The sequence below is a fragment of the Dipodomys merriami genome, unplaced genomic scaffold, assembly GCF_024711535.1.
Source record: "Dipodomys merriami isolate MVZ:Mamm:240054 unplaced genomic scaffold, mDipMer1.0.p SCAF_13, whole genome shotgun sequence".
Classification (NCBI taxonomy): domain Eukaryota; kingdom Metazoa; phylum Chordata; class Mammalia; order Rodentia; family Heteromyidae; genus Dipodomys; species Dipodomys merriami.
The window spans coordinates 34,116,633-34,137,834 of record NW_027202604.1 but is presented as its reverse complement, the minus strand read 5'-3'; the positions used below and the strand labels follow the sequence as shown (position 1 = coordinate 34,137,834).

General features: G+C 42.3%; 1 protein-coding gene across 2 annotated transcripts in view; it reads left to right on the top strand.

Annotated features, from left to right (window-relative positions):
• Sumf1 (sulfatase modifying factor 1) overlaps window positions 1-21,202 on the top strand; it is a 63,667-nt gene that overhangs the window by 2,382 nt on the left and 40,083 nt on the right. For both annotated transcript variants that reach the window (XM_070018998.1, XM_070018997.1), the window contains exons 2-3: window positions 3,920-4,093; window positions 7,255-7,329. In XM_070018998.1, the coding sequence (XP_069875099.1) occupies window positions 3,920-4,093; window positions 7,255-7,329 (249 nt within the window). The remainder of the gene's footprint in view (window positions 1-3,919; window positions 4,094-7,254; window positions 7,330-21,202) is intronic.

Genomic DNA, 21,202 nt, shown 5'->3' with positions numbered 1-21,202 from the left:
TCTTCCTGCCAGGTCTTGGCGTGTTGGTCTTCTGACCCTTAAACTCATATTCCTTCTTGTAAGCCTAGTATGCCATATCTTTCATTTTCACTCCACTTTTCTTTCCTGTAGGTTTTAGTTCTACCTACGTTGTAACTGACAGGACAGCTATCTTATTTACATATATACATTGGTCTGTCTTGTAAGTTTTAGACCTCTGGACAGAACTAACATTCCTCATTTTGTTTTTGGTCGGTTATGGGGCTTGATCTCTGCCTAAGTGCTGTCCCTGAGCCTCTTTGTGTTCAATGCTAGTGCTCTACCACTTGAACCACAGTGCCACTTCCAGGTTTTGAGTGGTTAATTGAAGATAAGATTCTCACAGGGACTTTCTGCCTTGGCTGCTTTCAAACCGTGATCCTCAGATTGCAGCCTCCAAAGTAGCTAGGATTTCAGGTGTGAGCCACCTGTGCCCAGCTACATTCCTCATTTTTAATGGTCTGTCCTCCCTAAGGGTCTAGAATGGGATACAAGTGCCATCATCTTTGTTTTTCTGAGACAAGGTTTGGCAAAGTAGCTGAGGCTGGCCCTGGTAATCACAATGCAGTTCATGCAGTCTTAAACTTTCAATCCCAATCCTCCACTTCTTGTTGGCATAGGATTTGCAGTATCTCCCGTTTTACAGGCCTAGAGGATTCAGGCCTGTCAGGGCTGGTAGAAATGTGGACTGCCATTCTGTTGATGATTGATGTCTCTGTAGAGGCAGTATGAAGAATAGTGTAGATAAAGAGGCAGCAGTTTGTGGATGACAGACACTGCTGTTTGCCCAGTTTTCTATTGCTCCTTTAGTTTTTTATTTAAATTTGAGGAGTAGAAAAGAAGGAAAAGGAAAAAGGGCTACACAAAAGAGTTTTATTTGCAATTTTTTTTTTTTTTTTGGTCTGTCATGGGGCTTGAACTCTGGGTCTGGACGCTGTCACTCAGCTCTTCTGCTCAAGGCTAGAACTCTACCACTTGAGCCACAGTGCCATTTCTGGTGTTCTGAGTGGTTTATTGGAGATAAGAGTCTCAGGGCCTTTCCTGCCTGGGCTGGCTTTGAACTTCTATCCTCAGATCTCAGGCCCCCGCCCCACCTCACCCCTCGTCTGAGTAGCTAGGATTATAGGTGTGAGCCACCGGCTCGTGGCTTTATTCGATTTTGTGTGTGTGTGTGTACAAAAGTCTTATACAACAAGACAAGTCTAAATACCTAATAGAAAAGATAACTTAAAATGTATGTGTGTGGACATTTATGAAGTCTGTACTTGGGAAGTTGAGGACTGCTTGTGGCTCCAGGCACAGCTGGACCGGCAGAGTCAGGCAGCATCACCAGGCCTCTTGCGTCAGTGTTTTTTAGTTTGGCTCTCTTCTTGTGTGATGTCTCTAGTTGTATGAGAGAGTGTGTCTTTTATGATGGCTCCAGAAAATGTTCTAAAAAGAATTTTGACTGGGTCATGGGCCTGTTTCTGATGACATCTTTGTGGTCAAAAGAATGCTATGATTGCTGGGTGCTGGTGGCTCACACCTGTCATCCTAGCTACTCAGGAGGCTGAGATCTGAGGATCATAGTTCAAAGCCAGCCCAGGGAGAAAAGTCTGTGAGACTCTAATCTCCAATTAACCACCAGAAAATGGGAAGTAGCACTGTGGCTCAAGTGGTAGAGTGTTCTCCTTGTCCCTAAGCTGAAGAGCTGAGGGACAGCTCCCAGACCCAGAATTCAAGCCCCATGACCCACCGGAAAAAAAAAAAAGATTGCTGTGATTTGCCAGGTCTGAGCCACGAGAGGTAGAATATTGTCATCCAGCTCAGTGTGGGCAACAATGTGTTTAGCAAGGTTGAGAGTGGCTTTTCAAAATGCAATTTCAGGGCTTGCTCTTCATTTGGGTGAACTGGCGTTAGATGAACAAACCTAGTAGCATCCCTTGCTCTGGCCTCTGTGTAGCCTGATTGTGGTTGTAGTGAGAATGGAGTCATTGGGGACTTCATTTCAGGCTGCTGAGTGGCAATGCAGGAGCTGTGGCATAGAAGAGGTTTTGCGCTCACCTTTAGACTTAAAGAAGAATGGGTAGTTTGAGTCAGGACTTTCCATGAGGACATAGTTAACATAGTCTGTTAAGCTTGAGGTTCTGAAGAGTGAGATACCCTGATGCTATGGGTTTCACTCAGGTGATTATTTACATTTAGAGTTAAGAAAACTTGTTAGTATAAATTAGACATTCTGACTCACTCTTGCTATCATCCCTGATGGTTAATGAAAGAAGGAAAAGAACCAGGCCAGGAGTCTGTAGTGGAGGTGATGGTATTAGTGTTATTAGTATTAAGGGAGAAGAAGATGGACAAAATTAGGTGACTGTCAAAGTTCATTATGTACAATGGAGAGAGACAGCTTCTTTTGGACCCTGCCTTTGAGCACAGGGATGAATAACTGTTCTTATTTGTAACAAGATCTACTTGTCTGCTTGAGAAAGGCTTGCTGTTTTCTGGTTGTTGTTTTTTTTTTTTTTTTGTCGTGGGTCTTGAACTTGGCCTGGGTGCTGTCCCTCAGCTGCTGCTCTACTTCTTGGGCCACAGCGACACTTCCAGTTTTCTGATGGTTAATTAGAGATCATGGCTTTGAACCATGATCCTCAGATCTCAGCCTCCTGCATAGCCTCTTGTGAGCCACCTGTATTTTTTTTTTTTTTTTGAGACAGTTTACTACATAGCCCAGGCTGGCAAGAACTCTTGATCCTGTCTGCCTTGGCCTCTTGAGTGCTCGATTACAGGAGTGCACCATCACACTTGACTCTTAGTAACATCTTTTGTTAAATCCTCTTTTTAAAAAATTAAATATTAACGTTTATTGAAATGAATGCTAGGAAATGGAAAAAAATTAAAAATTATCTTTAAGTAGTTGTATAAAGGGGTTTCAACTTGTCAGTTTATGAATACAATGTATCTTTATCAATGTCACGCTTTTCATCCCCCCCATCTCTCTTCTATATACTAAGATCCTCTTAGTAGTGATTTTAAGACTATATTTTTAACTAATGTCTGGAGTCTTCACTATTTCTAGTTCTAGTTCTTTGTAGAGTGACTTAAAATTCTGACTTCTCTCTGGGAACCAGTGGCTTACACCTGTAATTCTAGCTACCCAGGAGGCTGACATGTGAGGATCATAGTTTGAAGCTATTCCAGGGAGGAAAGTCCATGAGTCTCATCTCCCCTTAACAACCAAGAAGCCAGAAATAGCTAAGGGATGGTGCCCAGGCTCTTGAGTTCAAGCCTAACTTTCAACACACACACACACACACACACACACACACACACACACACACACACACACACACACACACACACACACACACACACACACACACACACACACACACACACACACACACACACACACACACACACTTTTCTTGACATCTTTCCTACAGACTTCAGAATCTGTGTGCCAGGTGCTTGGAGAGTAGTGAGAATGGTGGGTAAGCCTAGTTGAGTCTGAGTGGAGGCAGTCACACAGGTTCATTACTAGAAAGACGTCATGTATGTCTGGAACTGTGTTGCACAAAAAATAGAGCTTTTATAATTTATGAATAATTCAAGTGACCAAATTCCTCATAGTCAGGGTGTTACTCATCCACCCAATGAGAACTCTTTAGAGTATCTGATGTGGACCACATACCATATTTAGTGCTGGTTTATTTTGAATCCTCAGGAAGATCTAAGGAAGATGAAAACCTGTAACTATGATTGGGGCGTGAGTGTGGTGAGGGAAGGAAGGATGGAGGGAGAGACGCATGCAGCAGAGGGGCCGAAACAAGATTCCCATACCCATCCAAGGGAGATCCACCAGGGAGCTGAGGGGTCCTGTAGGCTGTGAAGCATGACTTCTGGTGTTTTTCTTTTACTGCAGATGGTCGCCATCCCTGCTGGAGTATTTATGATGGGCACAGATGATCCTCAGATCAAGCAGGATGGGGAAGCTCCTGCGAGGAGAGTCACCATCGATGCCTTCTACATGGATGCCTATGAAGTCAGTAATGCCGAATTTGAGAAGTTTGTGAACTCAACCGGCTATTTGACAGAGGTAAAGGGGTTGAGGATAGGAGTGAGGACTACTTCTTTTTAAGAACTGTCAAGAGTGCTCTTAACAATGACCGTAGACCACTTTAACTATGGGCCTGCACTGCTGAACTGACACTTTCCTTCTGTCTCTCTGTGTCTGTCTCTGTCTCTTTTTCTCATAATGCCTCACAGCAACTCCATGAAGCAGACTGTTTTTCAGGACATACTGCATTAGAAAAGTCTGTTGCTCGGAGTTGAACATATAGTTAGTTAGGGCTGGGACTTGAGCCTGGACAGCATGATCCCAGAACCAGTGTTCCTGTTATGCTGTATTGTGTTAGTATTTTAATATGCCAGAGAGGGCCGCTGTCCACTTGGGCTATTAGAGAGAACAGATGGCGTGGCATGTAAATAAAGCCACTCTTCCTTTTCCTTATGTCATAATTACGCATTTCCTAAATGAACAATGTAGAAGTGTAGCTTTTCTTTTGGGGGCAGTATTCCCGTGCCTCACAGACTCGCAAGCATCCCTGGTAGTTCCAGGCCTTCTGTGGCGGGTGAGGCTCACAGTGAGGCTCTGCAAGTGGGCGTTTGTCCTAAATGGGAAGAGGAGAGACAGAGGGGCAAGGGGAAGGACTTCTGGCTTATGAAATGAAGGTCTGAAACACACTTGTTCTTTATAGAGTCCTGTTTACTTTGACCACAAAGCACTACTTTTTAATTTTTTTTTTTAAGTTTTTTGGGAGAGGAGGCACCAAACATCCTTTATAAAAAATCAGTTTGTTTTTGTTGTTGTTGGTAGTGGGAGCCTGGGAGCTGTCCCTGAGCTCTTTTGCTCAAGTCTAGTGCTCTGCCACTATGAGTCACAGCGCCACTTCTGGTTTTCTGGTTAATTGGAGATAAAAGTCACTGAGTTCCTGCCTGGGCTGGCTTTGAACTGTGATCCTCAGATCTCAGCCTCTGGAGTAGTTAGGATTACAGGCGTGGACCACCAGCACCTGGCTTAGTTTTCAAGCGAATACCAAAAGCAAAACAACATTTGATTTGGATTTGCAATGTCACATTTCTTTAGAATTTCCTAAAATGCCCTCAGTGGTCATAAATTACATCTTGGATATATTCTACCTCCAGCTTCTCCCTCTCCCCCCAGTTTAGCTTTTCTTCCACTTATAACGAGATTAAACCCTGATGATGGCATGCCTGTCACTTTGTTGCCAATAAAAATCACAGAAACTTTTATCTCACTATTGCTGAAGGTACTATGAGATGCTGCTTTTATCTGTTCCCACTTTTTGTTGAAGTTGACATGTTATAATTTATTTAAATGTTTCATTAGATACCTGTGGACATTTACTTTAGCTCATTTCATATTTTGACTATAATAATCATGACATCAAGCGGTGGAGCTTATTTAGTATATCACTAAAGAGCAGACGTATTACTATAGCACAACTTTGTCTTATCAGTATTTTGATTTAAATATTGTCTTAATAGTCCTATTGATTTTATTTTATGGATTGAAATATATCATTCTGAGAATGAATTCTTTGAGTTTCATCGTGTTATCAAAGTGTTTAAGGTCACAAAAACTAGAACTCCTGTCATGGACAAAATGCTTTATATTTTTATGGCATTTTGTAGACTTTTTTGTTTTCCCTTCTTCCCTCCGACTTTATATGACTTCATTTTATGTCACATGCTCCTCATTCCCTGCGTGCTAGCCTCTTGGTATTGTTCCTAGTCTTTTCCACCTTCCTGTTCCTTTCTACCTTGTGAGCTTTGCCAAGAGTTTGCAGCCCTTTGCTTGTCCCCTTTTGAACACCTGGCTCCTTCTCATTTTTTTTTTTTGGTCTCCTTCTCATTCTTATCAGCATAAATGTCCATTTTTCAAGGAGCCTTCAAATCCCACCAGAACAAGGTTTTCTTAAATTTTTTTAGCTTTACCAGATGAAGTAAAACTTAATTTCCTTTTGTTGGTTTGATTTTTGTCTGCTTTTTCATACTTAAATACATTGAGGATGGGGACCATGCCTATTTAATGTTCAGTGTGTGTGTGTATTTACTAATTTAGCCCCAAATCAGGCACATGGTAGGTATTTGATACATGTTTGTCAAATGAATAATTAGCTTGGGTTTTTAGGCAGGTGTTACCAGGGGATTTGGAAAGAACATGAGGAGTGAAGAAAAGACAATAAGTTCCACTCAGGAAAAGGAGCCTAGGGCTCTTATAAGGACAAAGATAACAATCCAGTATTTAATTGACTTCGACTAGTGCTGATAGGACTGCAGGTAGATTCGAGAGTCATTTGAACTACTGACCATAGTTAAAGCAAGAGGTTTGAATGAGGTTGCCTGGTACTGAAGTAATGTATTTTGAAGCACCTGTGTTAGAACCACCAGTTTTAACACATGCTTTACTACCGGCCCCTAGAATCTAAAATTCCAGGGTTGCAGAGCTACAGCCTGAGCTTTAAGCAGCTGGCCATGCAATGGCTAGTTCATGTGTAATGGAACCACCAGCCAAATATGGGAAGTATAGGAAGCCAGGGGAGAGCTCTGGGAAACAGCAGGAAGATGAGCCCATGTATTTCAGGGATGGATTAGAACAATCCAAAAGAAGAAAACTAGAGGAGGAAAGCCACAGATGACAAATGACTCTAGGGTCAGAACAGGGTCATACATGATAGAACCAGGTGGGTAACATCAATGTTAAATGATTAAAACACAGATTTCCATTGGGTGCTTGAATTGACCACTTGAGATTTATGAAAACATTTGACACCTTAGTGGAGCTCAAATATCAGCCAATAGTGGCATTTAATTCTTTCAGCTTAAGTCTGTGAGCTGGACAAAGGATAAACAAAGTGTTATCAAACACACAGAATACTGTCATTTCCTGGTCATTTGTAATACTTGGGGAAATGTGTTTCCTCCAGCAGTGACAGTCACGTTCTCAACAGCTAACCCCTTCTAGTCTGCCGTCTTATCAGCTAAACTAGACTTAAAACAGTCTCCATGAGTGACATTAGCCTGTTTTAAGAGGCAGCCAGGATGCTTTTAAGTCACTTCTGAGTCCTCTGGAAAGTCACAGGGAAAACTCAAGTTCATCTGGACACAGAATGGTAGGTGTGAAACAAATTATTCCAGCCTTATCTGAGTTTTTATTTCCTTCCGTCCTTTTAGGCTGAGAAGTTTGGCGACTCCTTTGTCTTTGAAGGCATGTTGAGTGAACAGGTGAAGACTGATATCCAACAGGCAGTGAGTAGTGTTTAAATACACTCTTGCATTTCTCAGTAGCTCATTGGGTAAGAAATCCAAAGTAAGTGCCCCCCTCTTCTTCCTCCTATCACCAAACCATTTTCCCATCCCAGATAAGCCAGAGTCCCAGGCCCAAGACTCAAGGTGCCTTATCTGAAAGAAAATGTAGAAGTCTCCCATGTTTCCAGGGAAGCACAAGGTCTGCTGCTTTCAGTTCAGTCTTTCCCATCTGAGTAATGCCTCATGTTTCTTAGTATATTTCAACTGGGCTGCAGTCAATTCTGGGGGGCTTTGACTTGTAGGTGTTTCTGGAGCAATAACTGTAGATGTTTTAAAATTCTGTTTGCTAAATCTTAATAATCACAGAGGCTGGTGTGGAGATAATGCTTCCTATTTATTTATAAATGTTTTATTTTTTGCTGGTCTTGAGGCTTGAACTCAGGGCCTCGGCACTTTACCTGAACTTTTGTGCTCAAGCTCAGCACTCAGCCACTTGATCCACAACTCCACTTCCAACTTTTTGGTTATTAATTGGAGATAAAAGTCTCATGAACTAAAATTTTAGCCCAGGATGCCTTTGAACAGTGATCCTCGGATCTCATCTGCCTGAGTAGCTAGAATTACAGGTGTGAGCCGGTGTTGTCTGGCTAACACTTTTTATTTAAACATTGAAATGCATGCTCTTAAAGTTGTGTTCAAGGTACTGTCCATGGAAGGGCCCTTTGCTGTCAATATTCATAAGTATTGGAGGCCAGGAAGTGGTCCTTACAGGTAGGGGCCTCCTCTGTCCTATGAATCAGGTGTTTTTCTCAGGTCTCACAGAAATGGTGGACTAGGCTTTGATAAGAAGCACCTGTGGTAAGTGGTGCTTGAGGTTCTGGCCATCTTAGCAGGTGTGTGTCTGTTTACTTGTCTGTTTGCATACCTGCCTTCGGAATGTTGATGAGGACAAGGTTAAGCTGGAAAGTTGAGGCTCACAGGACCCAGAGGATAGAGAATGCAGAGCAATAGGAGACATAGAATGTGGGGAACAGGGCCAGCAAACTCCAGGTTGAGGAAGATCAGACACTGTGGAGGAAGGGATCCATCCCTGATCTTCCTTTTCCACACACACTCCCCTTTCAGTTTCTGCTTGAACTTCATCTTAATGTGTTGGCGTCGCTGTGTCTTCTTCTGGGAGCAGCTGTGCCAAAAAATGGAACTATCCTGGCTCAAGTTCGCTTTTTCTTCCAAGTAATGTAATGTGAAAGTCAGGGGTTGGAGGACAAAGCAAACCTTGGTTTTGAATCACATTTTGGTGAATCAGGCCATTTTCTCTCTTTGTTTCAGATAAATGTTTGAAAGTGAGATTGAATTCCATTTGAGTCTGTTTTCTTTGCCTCCTGCCAGTTTATATTATGTAATCTGATAGCCCTTTCTCTCTTTCTCTTTTTTTAAAAGGGCTTTGAGGTCAACTCAGGCTAGTGTTGTTGAACCAGCAACTCAGGATGTGGTGCCTTTTTTGAGATAAGGAGTTCAGATGAGGGAGGCCATTTATGCTTATTTCTGTAATTTATGCTCTCAGGTACAGGCGCCTTGTCACCTGAGAACCTCCAGACACATTAGATACAAAGCAGAGGTGGCTGATTGCTAGGCTCCGGAGATGTGCTATGAAGTACAAAGAGAAATGTGTGTGTTTGTAACCAGGACATGGAGAAGTGTCTCTCTCCAGGCTGTAGGGTCAGCCTCTTGCTTAAATGCTTTTAATGGAAAAGCAAACCTTTTAAGCTTGTTTAGAAAAGGGAGGATGGATAAAATAAATCTCTTAATGATCTGGGAGAGCTAAAGCTTTTTTAATCCCCTCAGGAAGCCTGACTGACACTAGTGCTCCAGACTTGTGATTGATTGATTGATTGATTGATTGATTTTTGTGCCATTTCCAGGGCTTGGACTCAGGGCCTCAGCACTTTCCCTGAGCTTATTTTTCCTCATGGCTAATGATTTACCACTTGAGTCACAGCTCCACTCCTGGCACTTTTTTAAGTGGTTCATTGGAGATGGGATTGATGGTCTTTTCTGCCAGGGCTGGCTTCAACTATTGATCCTGGATCTCAGTCTTCTGAGAAGTTAGGATTATGAGTATGACCCATTGGAGCCTGACCACCAGACCTTTTAAAAAAATTAAATAATTTTGGGCTGGGAAGGTGGCTCAGTGGTAGAGTGCTTGTCTTGCATACCTGAGGCCCTAGGTTCGATTCCTCAGCACCATATAAGCAAAAAGAAAAAAAAGCCGGAAGTGGTGCTGTGGCTCAAGTGGTAGAGCGCTAGCCTTGAGCTGAAGAGCCGAGGGACAGCGCCCAGGCCCAGAGTTCAAGCCCCACGATCAGACCCCCCAAAAAAATTTAAAAAAAATTAAATAATTTTGTGTGTGTGTGTGTGTGTGTGTGTGTGTGTGTGTGTGTGTGTGTAGTTATATGAAGATAAGTCTTTGAACTGTGATCCTCAGCTCTTAGCTTCCTTAGTAGCTAGAATTATGGGAATTAGCCATTGGGCAGCTCACTAGACCCTTTTTAATCCCTTTGTTTCCAGATGTGTAGAATACGAAATGAATTTAAAATTGGCTTCAGTGGTAGATGGGCACGGATAAGGTCATCCTGACTCACAGTGAGAAAGAGCTTCCCTTTCAGATGTCTTTAGATCTTGCTGACATCAAGAATGTCTTATTTCAGTGCTAACGGATTCTTTTTTTTTTTTAATTTATGCTAACGTATTCTTAACACTTGATAATCTTCTAATCCAGAGAGTAGGCCTAGCAACTTTCCTCAAACATTAGGAGCTGGTTAAAGTGACATCATTATTGCTTATTTTCCTGTGGTTATTTTAAATGTTTCATTCTCTTTCTTTCAGTTTATACTAGCGATACAATTTTCCTTCATTTCAAAACAGCTTTAAATTGTGAAGTAAAATATCAGCAGGAAATAATGTACCTGTGTCCAGTGTACTGAGCTATCCTGAATGAACATGCTTGTAACCATCATGCAGATCAGGAAGTAGAATTTTGCTGTGTTCCCCATCTGTGTGCCATATCCTCATCACCACTTCACTCTTCCTCTAAAGTAGCCCCTTTTGTAATACGATATTTCCTTGCATTTCTTCAGTGCTACCACCCAGATATCCCAAGTCTGACCTTGCCCATTTAAAGGAATTGGTGTCTTTTAAGAGTCTTCTGTCTATCTGTGTATCTACAGGGTTCTTTTCTGTGCCCTTACCCCCATTTTCTCTTTCCTATTAATTTATCCATTGAAGAGCACAGTCCGAAGTTTGCTCATTGCTTTTTCAGTATAGTTTACCTGCTCTGTCCCTCTCGTGTATTATCTACTCATTGATAGCTGCATCCTCTGGCCTGAGCAAACTCATGTTTGCATCCCATGGCAAGGCATCATGGTGTTGACTTCCATATCCACCATGAAGACCTGACAGCTGCTTCTTCCTCTTTTTGTTGTGTTAGCTATTGATGCTCAGTGCTGACTTCATGTGTTTATTGGGGGCTATAGGTGGTGATAATCTAATTAATAATTCTTCAGTGGACATCCTTTCATAATTACCTCCACCTATATTTTTGTAATCATTGGTATAGGTCTTACAGGAAACAAAGACAAGTGCTTGAATTTTTTTTTTTGCTAGATCTTAAAATACTGAATTGGGTTCCTACTTTCAGGTTGACCAGATGATGAGTGCGTTCTCCCTTCCCTTTCTCTGTCCTTTCCTTGTTTGTGTTGCTTGGCATTTGAATCCAGGGCCCACTTATGCTCTGCAGCTTCTGTTTGAGGTTCTTTGGTGATCTTGGGGTTCAGACTCAGGGCTTTAGGCAATATCCCAAGCCCTTTTTGCTTTCATTATTTTTTGAATAGACTCAGCTTTTTCCCAGGCTGGCCTGGACAATAATCCTCCTATTTATAGTTCCCAAGTAGCATGGATGAGAAATGTGAGCCAGTGCACCCAGATTTCTCATTGATTGAGATGGGATCTTGTGAACTTTTTGCCTGGGCTGGTCTCAAACTGCATTCGTTTTTTGTTGTTGTTGGTCGTGGGGCTTGAACTTTGGGCCTAGGCACTGTCCCTGAGCTCCTCAGCTCAAGCGAAGTGCTCTCCTAGTTGAGCCACAGTGCGACTTCCAGTTTTCTGGTGGTTTATTGGAGATAAAAGTCTTATGGACTTTTCTGCTGGGGCTGGCTTTGAACCATGATCCTCAGATCTCAGCCTCCTAAGTAGCTAGGATTACAGCCAGCTCTCAGACTGCAATCTCAGTTTTTCTCCTCCCAAGTAGTTTAAGATTATAGGTGTGAGCCACATCTCCCAGCTCTGGGTTTCCTTTTTTAATTAAATATTTTCACTTTAAGATAATTGTAGATTCACATGCATTATAAGAACTAGTACTGGGTGTGCCATTTACCCAGTTTCCTGGAGTGGTACTATCTCCTATAACTATAGTAGTTTCACAGCCAGAAAACAAATAGTTGTTATGATCTACCTATCTTTGAGTTTTATGCCTCTTGTGTATATGTATGCCTTTAGTTCTGTGCAGTTTTAAAAACAAATGTAAACATATCTAATTATTTCACTTTTTGAAAAAAAACTATGAATTCATCAATTTAAACTTATATTGTGGATCTTTAAAATTCTTTTGATGGTATTGGGATTTGAACTTAAGACCCTGGGCACTCAAGGCTGTTACTCTACCACTTGAGCCATACTTCCAGCCCTGCTTTTTGTTGGACATTTTAGAGATAGAGTCTCGTAAACTTTTCTTCCTGGGCTGACCTCCACCTTCCCAATCTCAGCCTCCTGAGTAACTGGAATTATAGGTATAAGCCACCAGTGTGTCTGGCTTTATAAGTTTTATTCACTTGATCTTCTGATCCATTTTTGTTTTTGTTTTTTTGTCGGTCGTGGGGCTTGAACTCTGGGCCTGGGCGCTGTCCCTCAGCTCTTCAGCTCAAGGCGAGTGCTCTACCACTTGAGCTATAGCGCCACTTCCGGTTTTCTGGTGGTTTATTGGAGATAGGAGTCTCACGGTCTCTCCTGCCCGGGCTGGCTTTGAACCGCGATCCTCAGATCTCAGCCTCCTGAGTAGCTAGGATTACAGGCGTGAGCCACCAGCACCCGGCTTTCTGATCCATTTTTGAAGGTCAAATTTTCCTATTTTTTTTAGCTTAGGGTGCCTTTTCAAGTTGTTGTGAGTCCTTTTTACTGCTAAGGCTCTAACCACTTAAGCCACACCTTAGCCGCTGCCTCTGTTGCAGCTTTATTGAGAGGTGATTTACACACCAAGAGTTACCATTTGGAATGTGCAATTCAGTTGTTGTTTGGTATATTTGGTGTATTTATAGGGCTGTGCAACCATCACCACAATTCAATTTTGGATCATTTTCATCAGTTCCAAAAGAAACCTGTGTCCATTTGCAGTTACTCCTCCTTCCTACGCCCAGCTGTAGGCAACTGTCCCCAGTTCTTGCATAGTCCTTCATGGCTTCTTTGATTTTCCTAATGACAAGTTGTACCCCACCCTTGACCTGGACTTCACCATTTTTCTAGGAAGCCCAAGTGTCTTAGTAGGTGGTGGTGTTTCCAGGATCCTGTTCGGGCTCTGGATGTGCTCATTGCCATGAGATGAGATGGGCTGTTGTTTCCAGGCCCTGCCAGTGGACAGAGCTCAGATAAAATATCCTACGATTTCATACCCATACTTCCATTTCATGATTTCTAACTTTACCTGTTTTGTGTGATTTCTTTATCTTGTATGCCAGGAATCCTGGAGCTTAGGAACACAGGGATAGGATTAAAATAGTCCATAATTACTCATTTATTTCATCCCAGATTACATACAGAACAGTCTCAAAATAATACCAATGCTGCCATCTCCAATATCATGCTGAGAATAGGTTTTTAAAACCCAGACTTTTCCATATGGTTTCCTGTTTCTCCCCCAGTTTTAAAATAGTTGGACTACTTCTGTATTTTCAAAGCATATGTTTGTGGCATAGAGTACTGTCTCCTTTTTAACTCATGTTTAGACTTAGCTCTGTCAGTAGTTACATGATCAGTGCTTTTGTGTTCGTTATGCCTAGGCATTGAAAGGATGAAGCTCTCTGCTAACTTCTTCTGGATGTGGAAACAATGTTCCCTGAAAATTTATACATGTTAATAACAGTTCGTTATTAAATATTATACTTTAAAGTCAGTTTTGTTACATAGGAGATCTTTGGTTTACACGTGTTTTGCTAGATTACCTTCTATACCTTATTGTTTTCTTTTGGAATAAGACTTGCTGTTGAAAAGGCAGGTGCCAGTCAAGATTCCTTGCCCTTGATGTTACTTGTTGCTTTTGTCTGATACCCTAGGAGCTTTTCCTTTGCCTTTAGTACTCAGTGTTTTCACTAGCATATATTTTGGTGCTTGTCTTTCTGGGTCAGTGGTGTCAAGTATGGGGTTTGCGCTTTCAGTAGAACTTTTCACAGTTTTTATTTTTGATAGTACTGGGGTTTGAACTTAGGCCCTTGAGTTTGTTAGGCAGGTGCTCAGCCACTAGACATGCTCTTAGACCTTTTTCCTTTTTTTTTTTAAATAGAATCTCCAATTTATGTCTAGTCAGTCTGGACCTCGATCCTCCTACCTACAGCTTCCTAGATAGATAGGATTACAGGTGCGTATCACTATACTTGGCTTAACTGATTGAGATGGGATCTCACTAATGTTTTGCATGGTGAGAAAGAGGCAGATAAGGAAGAGGACAGCATTGGGCAGAAGGCCTTCTGTTTCTGTCTGTACTTAACTACCCACTTTGAGCTTTGCACAGTCAGGTCTCAGCTGTGCTTGCTCTGTGAAGTCTATTTGGAATACCATCTTACCATCCCACATTCCAGATTGAGATGCTCTCTGCTATTTTTGGGGCTCTCTTGCCTTCCTTTTCCATCACTCATATCCCTTCTCATCTGAATTATGTGTGCAATCATTTCTTGAATACTTTCCCTTTACTAGTTCCATCACAGTAACTGTCACTTAGAAAGGACTCGACACACACCTGCCGCAATATAAAAGCTTGTCATTTAGGTATTGAGTATTAAAGCATTGGTTTTGCAAGCTGCGGGGTGCCTGGTATGACCAGGCTCAGGTTACAGAGTCAGCTATGCCTTGGTGAAAGACACCGGCTTGACCATCAGGGTAGGTTCACTAGAATTGAGTTACTTGGGAACAGCAGTCCAGGGCTGGCTGATTGGCTGAGATAAGAAGGTGATGCTGGGTTTTGTGCCTCTTCTTGAAGAGAGTGGTTGTTCACCTGATTTAGAAGTCTGTGTGTGGCACAGGATCAGAAACAAGCCACGATAACTCTGGAAGCCGAGAACCCTGTAAGAGGATCACTAGGCACAACTGCTGTTTTAAGCCTGTTCCAAGACACCCGATCAGAATGCACGGGTGAGGTGTGCTGGCTCCAGAGGCTCAAATTGGAAATGGCTAAGGCGTCCCTACATTGCTTTTAGTTTTCTGTAGGTGATTTGAGGTCTAACCTGGACTGAGGATTAAGAATGACTCTGATATTCTGTTTATCTCTGATAAACCTCCTGAATGTTGGGCTTTGCATCGAGTACCACGAGGGCCTGAAGGTAGACTGTTGATTACAAAGTCATGCCCCACTGCTCAGCTTCCTGAGACAACATGCATGGACAAGAATTTAGAATGCACAGGACTTTCCAGTCTCTTGACTGAAAAGCCTTGCCTCATAGTTGAGCTGTGGCCAGGTTGAGGAAAGGCCTGCCTCAGTTTAGGTAGAGCTGAGAGCAGCCCCCATTGGTACATAAGAGGCGGCCTGCCCTGCGGACCTCAGCTCCTTCCCGTCAGCTCTCTCTCTCGCCTTTTCTGTTGGTCTGTCTGTCTGTCTGTCTGTCTGTCTGTCTGTCTGTCTGTCTGTCTCTCCCAAAAGAAAACTGAAAAACACGTGAAATTGGTATTTATGTAGAATAGGACCACCCAGAGACAGACGGACAGACAGACAAACCCCTCTCTCCCCACCTCTCTAATGAATTTTATAGAAAATACATCTTGGCTTCTGGGTTATATTCCAGATAGAAGATGATGGGGCTAGGAGGAGGATATTAGGAATAGAGATGCCGTAAATAATCTGATGATGGAAAGTGCATCTGAGAGCAGAGAGCAGGGAATCAAGTTTGACCCACATTTGCTAGAGCCACTGGGGAGATGGCTAGACATGGAGCCCATGGAAGTTTGAGTAAGTCATAGTACCTACAGAGGATCGAGAGGTGCATTTTTTTTCACTTTCAGCAAATGATGAACATTTATGCTGGTAGTCACAGCTTGTTTTTGTGTATAGTATTTTATGGTTAGTAGAATTTGAACTAGGGCTCATGCATATTAGCTAAGCACTCTAGCACTATCTACCCAGACTCTGTTTATAATTTTAATGACTGTGTTGCATTCATGTGGGCATACAATAAGTGATTCAACCGGTGTTCTTGCTGGGTCAAACATGGGATATAGGAGTTCACTGAGTATTGTCACAGTGCTTTCAAGATGGGACATGTTAATTTGTATTGTCACCTACTTGTGTCTTAAAAGTATAAAGTTATTTTTATTTTAAACTTATTTTCTTTCAATTGCATTTTTTATTACCACTCAACAAATATGTTTATGAGTGTAGTATATCTTAGTTGATGTAACTCCTTTCACCATTCTCCCCATCCCTCCGAGCCCAATCCATCCCACCCCCTCAGTGTTCTTAGTTTCCTAGGATAGACACTGAATACTATGACTACATCCTCTCTCCCATCTTGTCCTCACTCATCTACCCTTCTTCCCTTACCCTGCCTTTAGTGCCCGTTTCCTGGTATTCATTTTGATGGACTGTGAGTTAGTTTTAAAACTAACTGAAGCCAGGTGCCAGTGGCTCACGCCTGTAATCCTAGCTACTCAGGAGGCTGAGATCTAAGGGTCATAGTTCAAAGCTAGCCTGGGCAGGAAAGTCCGTGAGACTCTTATCTCCAATAAACCACTAGAAAACTGGAAGTGGCGCTGTGGTTCAAGTGGTAGAGCACTTGCCTTGAGCTGAAGAGCGGAGGGACAGGGCCCGGGCCCAGACCCAGAGTTCAAGCCCCATGACCAACAAACAAACAAATAAATAAAAATAAAAAACTTATGGTGGTACATGCCTGTACCATGCTCAGCTGCTAGAGAGGCAGAGGTCAGGTGGATAGCAGTTCAAGGCCAACCTAGGTAAAAAGTTAGCAAGACCTCTCAACAAAGAAGCCAAGTATGGTGGTGTACATTTGTAATCCCAACGACATGGGAAGCATAGGTTAAAAGGCTTGTGGTTAAAGGCCAATCCCGGTCAAAATAAGACCCTACCTGAAAAATAACAATAAGCACAGAAGGGCTGAGAGCTGGCTCAAATGGTAGAACTCTTCTCTTATATGTAACCAGGCTCTTGAGTTCAAAATGCTCATACCAACCCCCTTGAAGATGAGCTTTTCTCTTGTTCCTATTAATTTTTTAAGGAGCCCCAAATCACTCCCCCCCATATTTATGAAGGTCCTAACTAAAAATGAATGACCTAGGTTACTTCTAAGATTTGTGGAACTCACATGCCTACACCATTTTTACACATTGTCTAGAGATTTTCCACTCGTCTTTCAAGAGCACAAAATGTCTAGAATGGGGTAATTGTGCATCTTGGGCGTAGACCGTGTGGCAGCACGATGCATTTCGCTAAGAACAGAAGCAGAAAGTATTGTGAACTCACAAGTGTGCCTTAAGTTACATAACTATTTGTACCCTACCTGGAAAAGTAAGCATTTTTCTGTTCCACATGGTTTATTTAGTCATCAAGGTACCTGATTTAGTATTTAATTAGAGGCCAACAGACTTGATTACTGAACCTATTTTGATGGTGAATTTGTCTTTTCCTTCATTGAAATAGAGACTTGTACTGCCTGTCTGCTCTACCTCTCATTATTCACTGGTGCCAGTTGAAAATTTTCCCGTCTCATTTTATAGGGATAACTGTCATGTTTATACTACATTTCAAGAAACAGCTATCTTTTAAAAAATTGCTTGTCTAAATGCATTTAAGGGAGCTGTTGTAAAGGTATGAACTTGACATCTTTACACTGAAGATGCATAATTACACAGTGCCTCTGTCTTTTTCCTATGCTGGTTTTGTTTGGGGTTGTGTGTATAAGGAGCGTAATTTACCACCCCCTGGCATCTTTTCCTGTCTTCCTCTCTTGTAGTCTCTAGGCTGTCACTACAAGTCTGGTTTTGTCTGCTGAGAAAGGCGGGACATGATGCTTTTGCTCTCTGAAGTTCATTTCTGAGGGACATTGGTTCTCAAAGATCTGATTTACATTGTAATTGGTCACTGGTTGGCTGGGTTCCCTGTTATATCCTAGACCCAAGACAGTTGCTATGGAGATGGAGGTGTTAAAGACCTTTTATCCAGATGTAAGGGGGGCTGCACCTCTGGAAGGTCTCAGTGGAAATGAAAATGTGTAGGTAGACAGCCATGTCCAGAGAAGATTTCCTCCTTTCAGGGGAGGCTGATTGTGCTTCTACTCAGAACAGCATGCCTGAAAACTGTTCCTCTGAAAGAGAGGATTAGAAATGTCATCATTTGCAGTGTTCCTTGAAAATATGTAATTCTCAGAACTCAGTTCTTCATCAGAGTTCCTTAATGTAGTGGACTAGCAATTGCTTTTCAAGGCAGGCAGGAGTTCAAAAACAAGTTTTAAAATATGGAGTTAATAAATAGTAACATTTGGAAAAGGATTGCATCCAGTGACACTGGATGAGCCTTGTCATAAATTAGACCAGAAAATATTTTGGCTTTCTCCACAACCCTAGGAAGTACTATTTTGACTTCCATTTCACAGATGAGTTAACTGGGGCCTGGAGAGGGTAAAGAGCTTCAGATCCTTGTCTTGTAAAATGTGGTACTGTGTTCAGACTCAGACAACTGGCTCCATCCAGGTCAGATCCCTTCACTATGGGGCTGCTGTCAGCGGGTCTGACATTTAGCAGGACTTGCCCTTCTTTTCCCCAGTCATCGTAGTACTGAGGGGAGCTCGCTCTCCTCAGGCCATTGGCAATGTCTGCAGACATTTTTGTGTGCTACAGTTGGGTGGCAGCTGGCTTCTGGTGGGTAGAGGTGCAGATGACAGCTCCTTGTGTGGTCTGTAAAATGTCCATCATGCTGTACTGAGGAAACCTGTTGTGTGAGGCATACTCATTCAGTCTCCCAGTCCTTCACCTCTGTCACATGTGTATCCTTTTCCTGGGGTGCTGGGGTTTATGCCCTGTTACAAATATCCTTTCTTCTCTTCTCCCCCTTGGCATTGGGGTTTGAACTCAAGGCCTTAGGATCACCAGTGCTCTATCACTTGCCCCAGCCTGTATTTTCTTTTCTTGGAGGCCAGTCTTGGACTGTTAGCCTCTTACTTCTACCTCCTACATAGAGGGGGCTACAGTCATGTATTACTACCCTTGGCCGGAAGAGAATCTCTATTCTTTCAGATATCATTTTTCTTCTGATTACAATAACTTTCTCTCTCTCTTTCTTTCTTTCTGTCTCTTTCTTTCTTTCTTTCTTTCTTTCTGTCTCTTTCTTTCTTTCTTTCTTTCTTTCTTTCTTTCTTTCTTTCTTTCTTTCTTTCTTTCTTCTCTTTCTTTCTTCTCTCCCTCTCTTACTCTCTCTGTCTTTCTCCCTTTCCCTCTCCTCTCTCTCCCTTCCTTCCATCTTTTTCCATCTTTCTTGTTCTCTTTTCTTGTCCTAGAGCTTGAACTCAGGGCCTGGGTACTGTCACTTGAGCAGCTCCACATCTGTTTTTTTGGTAGTTAATTGGAGATAAGCGTTTACATGCTTTCCTACCCAGACTGGCTTTGAACCATGATCCTTAGATCTCAGCTTCCCAAGTATCTAGGATTACAGATGTGAACCACCAGCGGGGCCTGGCCATATATTCACATACATATATTCATATGTATACATATATATATATTTATAGAGTAGAATCAAGGGTGTGTGTTATAGGTTACCTTTATACCATATCACATATCCATTTCTGAGTCATATCTCCTAATAACTAACTGTATAGTGTTACTTTTATGAATAGATAACAAGGACTGTTGGATTATTTCGTAATTTTTATTTGGAAACGGTATCGTATAGAGCTATAGAGCTACACTATTCATTTATCTCTGCATGCTTGCTTCAGCTACTACTGCTTTAGGCCAGATATCTAGGCTGCTGCCCTTGGTCAAGGACACTATCATCCCTGCTCTAGCCAGAATGTGTTCTTTCTGTGTGCATCACCGGGAGTGGGGATCACTTCAAGCCTTGGAAGTCACTCTCCTTACTACTTGCGTAATATGAATTACAGAAATAGTGACAAAAATGAAAACCAGATGTTTAGAATGAAAGAAGAGAGGTAAGCAGAGAGGAAATGAAATCAGAAGCTATAACCTGCTGTGTCTGAGTAGTACCTAGACCTACCAGTTTGACTTTCGCAGACATTGTTGAAGGAAAATGAGGTGACTGGGTTTACATTTTGTACTTTACCCTTTTCAACTAAAGAACAAATTCTTACATATGAGATAAAGCATGAAAACACTATCACTCTCTTAAATCATACTCCGATGATTCCTGGGACGTGGAGATCCCCTGCAAGAATTAGGCCCCAGTGCTTGACATACAATGGATCCTCAATAAGTACTGTACCTAGTCTGAATTACCAGGGAAAAGGACAGGAAAACCACATAGGTTGATTGGCCGCTAGAGCGGCTACCTTGGGTCTTCAGTACACAGCCGGCTCCACAGAAGCTTCCCTCAGAAGACAGTGGGAAACCTCAGTCGACTCTTGCTTCTAAGTCTGTGTGTGGCTGCCTGCTCTGCAGCTGGGTGTGCGGCCATCCGGTGGTCCAGGGGATTTTCTCATAGTCAGAAACACCTGTGCATATGCAGAGTTACTAGAACCCACAGACTCTTTCAATAATAGTCATTAGATGCCGCTCGATACACATTAGCCCCAGTCTGGAATCCTCATGGATAAAGAAATTGTGGAGTTTAAAAAATTGATAATGAGCAGGTAAAAAAATGGCTCATGCTTTAAATTCTAGCTACTCAGGAGGCTGAGATCTGAGGATTGTGGTTTGAAGCCTGTTTGTGCAGGAAAAATCCATGAGACTTCCCCCCCCCCCAAAAAAAAAACTGATAAACAAACCTCCCCCAAAGCCAGAAGCAGAGTTGTGGCTCAAGTGATAGAATATGCTAGCCTTGGACCAAAGGAGCTCAGGGATAGCACTCAGGCCCTGAGTTAAAGCCCCAGAATCTGTGCCAAAAAAAAAAAAAAAAAGAAAAAAGATAGCGATGAACTATTTCATAGATAGGAAAGTGTCTAAGACAAACAGGTTTTGTCGCATCTGCCACAAACATGAACATGTTTCAAGGTTTGGCCATGTTTGTTTATTTGAGCCTACTAGAACATTCCAGTGGTGGTGCTTAGTGAGGGGCGCGGATGTGGGTGGGGTGATCCGAGTGTTCTGTGTACATCTTCCCATGACATCGAGTGACTTACCTGTCACAGGCATCAAGTGTGCGCAGTCCAGTCAGTAAGAGCAATGAGTGAACCAGGTTAGTTGTGCAGGGCCAGACAGAGAAAAAGCTGTACCTTTCAGCTCTCTTGCTCTCTATAAAATAAAGTGCCTGGCAGTAGTGTGGTTTAAGGGCACAGTAGCTTTTTTTTTTTTTTTTTTTTGTTATTAACAACGGCAACAATAACTGGCTTTTCCCATCAAATGGTAAATGTTTTGTGTGGATTGTGAGAAGGAG